Source organism: Cotesia glomerata, linkage group LG7 (genome assembly GCF_020080835.1).
Source record: "Cotesia glomerata isolate CgM1 linkage group LG7, MPM_Cglom_v2.3, whole genome shotgun sequence".
Taxonomy (NCBI): Eukaryota; Metazoa; Arthropoda; class Insecta; order Hymenoptera; family Braconidae; genus Cotesia; species Cotesia glomerata.
Window position 1 is genome coordinate 5621417 of NC_058164.1, and position 8528 is coordinate 5629944.

At 28.2% G+C, this 8528-nt stretch overlaps 2 protein-coding genes across 2 annotated transcripts in view; one reads left to right on the forward strand and one right to left on the reverse strand.

Moving 5' to 3' along the window:
- The window catches only part of LOC123268382 (sex-determining region Y protein-like), a 39996-nt gene that overhangs the window by 25139 nt on the left and 6329 nt on the right, over window positions 1–8528 (forward strand). The gene's annotated exons all lie outside the window — the stretch shown is intronic.
- LOC123268380 (myrosinase 1-like) overlaps window positions 3409–8528 on the reverse strand; it is a 5253-nt gene continuing 133 nt past the window's right edge. The window contains exons 2-7 of the mRNA XM_044733391.1: window positions 8281–8528; window positions 6507–6640; window positions 6183–6440; window positions 5884–6064; window positions 4621–5018; window positions 3409–3904 (exon numbers count right to left, since the gene is read on the reverse strand). Coding sequence (XP_044589326.1) covers window positions 3503–3904; window positions 4621–5018; window positions 5884–6064; window positions 6183–6440; window positions 6507–6640; window positions 8281–8491 — 1584 coding nt within the window. The 5' untranslated portion in view covers window positions 8492–8528 and the 3' untranslated portion in view covers window positions 3409–3502. The remainder of the gene's footprint in view (window positions 3905–4620; window positions 5019–5883; window positions 6065–6182; window positions 6441–6506; window positions 6641–8280) is intronic.

Consider the following 8528-nt stretch of genomic DNA (forward strand, 5'->3'; position numbering starts at 1 on the left):
ATAAATAAGGAGATTTTTAATTTAAATAATTATTATCGGGTTGTTGTACTATTTTTCGAGCGATTTTTATACATTTATAATAATATGTAAACGTTTTTTCCGCGCTATATTTAGGAGAAGATATTACTATAATATACGAATATATATAAATATGTATATGAGTGAGTGTGTTAGTGGAATGACGGTTACCATGGACACGATATCCGCGGTCGAGATGACCAATCGGTTTCTTGAGGGTCTCCCACTCGCGGTTAACACGCGTACCCTCCTACGCTTTGACGTTTCATTGGATGCTACCAAACTATTACGTGTAATTATATTACACACCTTTGTCTAATCTATTTTATATGTAATGATTTCTAGTGTAATGTAATGTAATATTATCTTGCTGTGATTAATTAACTTTTAGATGTGTACATTAAGAATTTTTTTTTCTTTTTTTTAAGGTATTACACAAGATTTATTTATTTATTTCTTTTGTTTTCTTCTTTGATTCATTTCAATTAATTAATGATTTTATTTCTGCAATTTTTAATTACAAAATACAATTATTATTATTATTATTATTATTATAATAATTATTATTATTATTATTATTATTATTATTATTATTATTATTATTATTATTATTATTATTATTATTATTATTATTATTATAATAATAATAATAATAATAATAATAATAATAATAATAATAATAATAATAATAATAATAATAATAATAATCACAACCTTAATTTTAAATTATTATTATTATTATTATTATTATTATTATTATTATTATTATTATTATTATTATTATTAAATTAAAAAATCATATAATAAATATATATTAATCATATCCAAAAATGATTATTCAAATAGAGAATGTTTAAGATAAGAATGACAGTTCTCACGTGATAATTTATAATCTTTTTCCTTGTATGATCCTCCGCTCATGTCCTATGCTTATATAATATAATATAATATAATATAATATGTACTAGCTTTTATCCACTTCCTCAATAAAAACTCCCTAAAATCTACCCACACTTAACTGCAAACAAGTAAATACAAACACACACACATGACAAGTCGCGAAACTAGGTCTCAGGATAAAATCTTAACAAGGACCACGTGTTGGCGGTTTTTGGTGACACTATCCTACTGATATACACACATATATTGAGCAAAGATAGTAATTGGTTAAACTTGAAAATTAGTGTCACAAAAAGAGTTCGAGAGAGCATTGGTTTGTTTCTTTGTCACATATATTCCGTATATAATATATATTAATATAAACATCTGGCGAATCATCTTCAACATGATCTTCGGATTCTTAGCGTGCCATTGACCGGGAGGTTTTATTTTTAAAAACTCACAAATCATCTATATACGAGATAGTATTATTCTAGAGATAAATTATTTCCCCTTAGGTAAAATATCTAAAGGATAATTAGTTGTACCTACATATTAATGATGAAACTGCTGTTTCGCTGTGCTGCAGACTTTCTATTACTAAATCGCCCGATCGATCGGTAATTATGATTAATTATTTACTTTATTTTTATATCATTAAATTAATTACTATTATTATTATTAATACGTTTTTACTTGTAGAGTTGTCATTTCTTTTAATTAGGACTTATTATTAGTGTATCCTTAAAAATGTTGTGTTTTGTGGAGAGATAACTCAAAAGAGTAAAGGGGAAGATTGAGTCTGTAGAGTAGAAAAAAAAAATATAAGTAAGCTGTGAATGTTGAGAAGAGCACGCGTCACGACGTCTGTGGCCAGTGACAATGCAGAATGCGATCGCGGTTCAAGACGCTCTTGGGGGTCCTCTATTCTACTCGCGGGTCCGTTTCTTTGCTTATGGATATGAGATATAATATATGTTTGTATATCTATATATTATATATTATATCTGTCCGTACCGGGGGGCTACATGTGTCAGTTCCTCGGGCCACCCCCGCGGCTTTCAAGTATCCGACTGAGCAACCAGAGGATCCCACTACTTTTTTTTCTTTGTTTTTAACAAGTGTCTTCTTTTTAAAATTAATTTTTTTTTTTTTTCATTAAAGAAATATAAATTTGCGGATTAGATAAAATGAATAAATATTTTTCTTTGTTTTTTTAATAAGTAAAATTAGTTGGAGATTTTTTTTCTCATTTTTTAAGCTTTAATTATTATTACAAAATTTTTGTTCTTAATTTTTATTCAAAATTTTAATAAAAAAAATAAGTTTATTTTGATTTATAATTTTTTGGGGTGTTATTATTATTATAAAAATTTTTTTTTCTTGATTTTTATTTAAATTAATTAATTTTAATTTTAACTTTGAATTATAAAATTATAATGGAAAGTAATAATAATAACTACAGTGCCAATAATACAATGCAAAACAGTATTTAAACCGAAAGTCAGAAAAGAAAAAAACAACAACAATCCTAACATACTGTTGCCACGTGCGACGGGATGTTTACCACGCGAAAAATAAATTCCGTCTTGCCTCAAATCAATATTATTGTTCGCGGTTCATCATCTAAATTTGTACGATCTACTAACCATCTACTGAACCACCACAATCTCTACAAACAAACTCTATCAAGGGTAAAATTATGCTGAAATAAATTCAAGGTTTGATTAACTCTCTCTGTATTAATTTCTTACCATCCTACAAATTGTATAAAAAATTTATTTTGATTGAAAAAAAATTTTTTTCACTCAAAAAATAATTTATTTAAAAATTCTTCTAGAAAAATATTATAAAGAGAATTTTATTAAAAATTTCTACTTGTAGAAATAAAAGAAAAAATATTCATACAATTTTTTTCTAATGTAACAAATAAAATTTTTCTCAATATAAATTTTACTCCAAAGAAATTAAATAAAATTAAAAATCATCCACTGCAAATTTTTTTACAATGTATAAATTATTTATTTAATTATTTTATTTTATTTTATTTTATTAATTAATTAATTTAGTCTATCTAAGTAAATATAAATTAATATTTCCTTCTTAAATGAAACTATAAGTTCCTAAAACTGTTAAGGGTGCGAAAGAGGAGATCCGTAAAGAATAAAAACTCTTTGAAGTAGGCACAAAACTCTTACACGGCATTGACCGTGGTTTATATGCGTTCTTAAAAGCTCCCTTGTATTTAATATATAGCTCATTCATTAAATATGTCGTGGTATAATTAGGCCGGGGTTCTCTGATCCTTACAACTTCATTGCACACTTACATACATATATACGAGACATGACACGCGAGACGTGAATTTGTTGGGACAATACAACAGTCTTTCACTGAAACCAACGACTCGTGTCTTGCTCATTTTATTTTATGAATTATTAACAATAATAATAATAATAATAATAATAATAATAATAATAATAATAATAATAATAATAATAAAAATTAAAATTAAGTAAACATACACTGTAATTAGTATAATTATCATCCAGCTTGAAGTTTTATAGATATATAATAATTTAATAATTAATAATTAATAAAAAAGCTACAGGCCGACATTGATATCAAACTCTACTTCATTAAGCGACCAGAGAAAGAGCGGAATAATCCTGGTCTTGTAAAAGTCGCTGATGACTTTGGTGGAGATTTTGGGGATGCGAGTGCGTTCGGGAACTGTGTAGTCCACGGAGAAGAGCCCGAACTTCTGAGTGTAGCCGACGGACCACTCAAAGTTGTCGATGAGGGACCAGGCGAAGTATCCGCGGATATTTATCCCCTGGGCGATCAGACCCGGCAGCTCGCTGAGGTGCTGGTGGTAGTACTTGGCTCGTCCGATGTCTGCCAACTGGCCGCGGTCCCAGTACCCGTTTTCGGTTATCATTATCATCGGGACCTCAAAGTCCTTGTTGATTTTTTGGATTGTTGAGACTAGAGCCCAAGGTGTGCTCTGTAATTGTTTTTTAACAATACAAATTTAGATTTTTCATTTTCATCAATTTGTTTTCATTCACGCATACACAGTAAAAAATTTTGCGTCAATGCGTCAAAAAATTTTTATGTTAAATATTTAACACTCTTTTGTGTTAAATTAACACTTTTTTGTGTTAATTTAACTCAATGAATGTTAAATTTACACATAAAAGTGTTAAATATTTAACACAAAATTTTTTGACGCAATGACGCAAAATTTTTTACTGTAGATAAAATAATTGACTCAAGAGAAAAAATCTTGAATAAAAAAAAATTATTTTTAAGAAATTGACGATTGGAAATGAAGAAGAAAAATTTTTTAGCCCAGTAAAATTTATTTAAATTAAGAAAAAGATTTCTGGGCTAAATTTTCAGCTATTTCTTCAAAATGATTTTCTTATTTCAAGATTTTTTTTTCATAAAAATTAATTTAACACATATTTAATAATATTAACAATTTTATAATAAATAAATTATTGCAAAAAAAATTGATATGTAGAAATTTAAAAAAATAAAAAATGTAATTTTTTAAAAATAATTTTTTGGAACAAGTTTTTTTGTTAAATAAAATTAAGAAGTTGTCCAGTTAACTTTAATATTTCTTTTTTATTGAGTAAAGTTAAATATTTTGTTTTTTAGCTTGTCAATAATTTTATACAAATTTTAAAATATTGAAAAGAAAAAAAAACTCACTCGATCAGAAAATGCTGCCCCATTTTCATTAGCAGGCACCTCAAGCATCCCAATATCCCCAAAAAATGACACCGTAGAAGTAACATTGTAATTTAGGTACTTTTGAACCGGCGAAGCGTGGTAGTAATTCAGTCCCAAGAAATCGGTGGAGTTCCGGAGCATCGAAATTTCTTCGGTAGTGAACTCTGGAAGCCTCGAGCGCGGAAATCCTTGCTTTAAACTGTTTTCAGCTATTCTGTTTTTCATGTTTTCCGGGTAGTCACCGAAGTGCCCGAAGAGCGGGTTCAGAAACCAGGAACCCCAGAACTCGAACCATCTGTCAGCTCCTGCGACTTCTTCGGGGTCTTCGGGGTTTGAGGCTACTGCCCAGGGGACTGATATTGATAATCCAACTTTACCTATTTTATTTTTAAGTGTTTAATTATTAATATTACAAATTTTATTATAATATTTATTAATTACTAATGTTAATATTTAATTACTAAAGGTGTTTTCATGACCGAATTGTATATATATAATGAGTGTTTTTTCATGCCGTCTAGGTCAAATAACTAGTAGATGTTGTTCAAGTCAAGAGATGGATACTTCCATCTTCCCTTATTGGTTGAGAGATATCCTCTCTGTATATAAGTTCGATGGAAATCCATCAAACTTGAATACTAGTAAAGCTGTAAGCTTGTAGTATCCATTCGAGTACTAAAGATGTTAATTAATTGAAAGAAATGAAAGAAATTATTTTGAATGAGAGTAAAGACAGACTTTCGAAAAAATCGAACTTATATACAGAGAGGATATCTCTCAACCAATAAGGGAAGATGGAAGTATCCATCTCTTGACTTGAACAACATCTACTAGTTATTTGACCTAGACAGCATGAAAAAACACTCGTTAATATTTAATATTTATTAATTACTAATGTTAATATTTAATATTTATTAATTTTAATATTTATTAATTATTAATATTAATATCGACGTTCTAATTAGCAAATTGTCTAACTCCATTTTAGAAAATCTTCTATTTGTACGAAAAAAACAATTAGTTCAAAATTTATTATCACTTTAAAAAACCATTTAATATCATTAATATCTAATAGAGATATAATATTTATGTTTAAATCATTCAAATAATTTATAATTGGATTATTGCTACATCAAAATGTTAAAAAATCACCCTTTAAAAAATAATAAGTTAGACAATTTGCTAATTAGAAATTAGAACGTCGATATTTAATAAAAAAAAATATATATCTATTGAAACGACCTTTTTGTTCCTGACGGAATTCTTCATTATACATTTTATGAGCTTTTGCATGAGCGAGTAACATATGATGCCCGCATAGATATTCAGTAATACCTGAATGATTAACAAAGGGTACCATTTTACCCCCATACCCATAAACACAGTAAACTGTCGGTTCATTTACTGTCGACCAATATTTGACCTTTAAAAAAAATTTAATTTAAATTTATTGACACTTTTTATAATAAATTAATCAATAAAAAAAATTTTTAATTAATATTACTATTTAATTTTTTTTTTAATTAAAAAAAATACATTACTCTGTCACCAAACGCTTTAAAAACAATCCTGGCATAATCAACAAACCAGTCAACAATCAAGGGGTTGGCCCACCCTCCAAGATCCTGGAGCTCCTTCGGCAAGTCCCAGTGGAACAAAGTAACAACAGGAGTTATGTTTCTACCCAACATTTCGTTTATAACATTATCGTAATGCTCTATTCCCTTGGGGTTCAATGAGTTTGGAAAACCCGTCGGCAAAATCCGCGGCCACGATATTGAAATTCTAAAGGCATTACACTGCGACCAAATTATTTGTATTAATTAGTGATTATGGATGATAAATAGTGAAACTTTAAAACTTACGCCAAGTTGTTTGGCAAGATCGATATCCGTTTTGTACATAAAGTACGAATTAGCGGCAATATCCCCGTTTGAATTATCAATTACCGTTTCAGGCGAGTTGTGAGTTGCGTAATCCCATATTGACTCTCCTTTACCTGTTTAAAAAATTATTCTAATAAATTAAACTCTTCTAAAAATATCACGTGACTAATGTAAAAAGGGCGCATAGCTACAGGTTAGTAGGGATCCATGCTAAAAGGGCGCATAAAAAAATTTTATTTTGTTATTCTTCTTGAAATCACTCGAAATACAAAGATCTATAAAAAAAAAATTCGAGTATCCTAAAGCTAAAAGGGCGTAACTCAAGACATGTGCCCTTTTAGCTTTTAGAAAAGTAGTGCCTAAAGCTAAAAGGACACATAAAAAAATTTTTTTATAAAAAATTTTGATGAATAGCTTCACAAGACATAAAATAAAAAAGTTTAATGAAAAAAAAAAATTTCCTAATAGCCGGTCTTTACACGGAAAGAACAAGATGACACTGGGTATCATCCCAGATTATACTCAGTGATATCTGTGGTAAAAAAAATTTTCAGATAGTAGCTAGAAAAATCCAGATTATACTGCGTGATATCTGGATTATACTCATTGTAATCTGGATTATACTAACTACTATCTGAAATTTTTTTTTACTCAGTATAATCCGGGATGATATCCAGTGTCATCTTGTTCTTTTCGCGTACAATTGCAGCTTTATATTTCTCTTCTAGACAAAGAAGAATTTTGAAAAAAAACGCTCTGCTACGTAATAGATTTTTTAATTATCTATTTCGTCTAGCAGGGTGTTTTTTTCGAAATTCTCATTTTTTTAAAAGAAAAACATAAAACTTCAATAGCTTTATACTCATGAATGCACCGAGAATAGTACCGTTTCTTGAAGTGAGTGCGACGCGAGAAAAAGAGGGGATCGGCTGTTTTTAAGTACTTAAACAATATTGAAAAAATAATAATTTTTAACTATTTTTATACAAGCAATGGATAATTAAATTAATCGAAAACTAATGGGATTGAAATAATTTTCAAATAAAAAATAAATTAATACAATCACGCATATTTTGCAATTTTTTAAAAATATTTTTAATTGTAATTTTAAAAGAGTGTATGTTAAGTGAGAATACGCCTCTTTCGTGTGAATCTACCGTTTTTTTTTTTTAATTTTTAGGCTAAAAATGAGCATTTTAATGAATTATTTAGAAAAAAAATTTATAAGCCCTTTTAGCTTTAGGTCATAAAATTTTAAAATTCCTAAAGCTAAAAGGGCGTATAATTAGAGACATATGCCCTTTTAGCTTTAGGAAATCAATGCTTGATTTTTCGACGAAGAATATTTCAACTAGTCGATTGGTGATAAAAAAAAATTATGCGCCCTTTTAGCTTTGCTAAGCTAAAAGGGCGCATACTTTGCCATGCGCCCTTTTTGCATTAGTCACGCGATATAATAACTAATTTTATAATCCTCTAAAATTAATTCAAAGAAAATTAATTAATTTATTATATTATAGTCAATAATTAGGTTTTAAAAATTTTTAAAGTTATGTATTAATATTATTTTAATAAATAGATAAATAATTTCAATTATAAATTTTTAAAGTTAAGTTTTTTAATATATTTTAATTATTTATTTCTTATAATTTATTATTTAATTAATTAAATTAGTCAAAAATAGTCACTGAAAAAAATATTAATTTAGTTTAAGAAATTAATTTTTACTTAATTATAATTATAAAAAATCTACCAGAGACATTCCAAGCCCCCTCAGTTTGATAAGCAGACGTAGAAACTCCAAAAAGAAAATCATCTGGAAAACGACCCTCCTTAGCAGCATTTACCCTCTGGATTTCCACCAACGATTTTGGGCTCGCATAATTATCCGGAAAATCGGGCAGCATTGACGTCAAGGAGTCCATCAGGCCTAACAGCAAGCTCACGTTCCCCAGCACCCACATTTTTAAAAACTTTTATTTCAATCACTTGCAAATTATA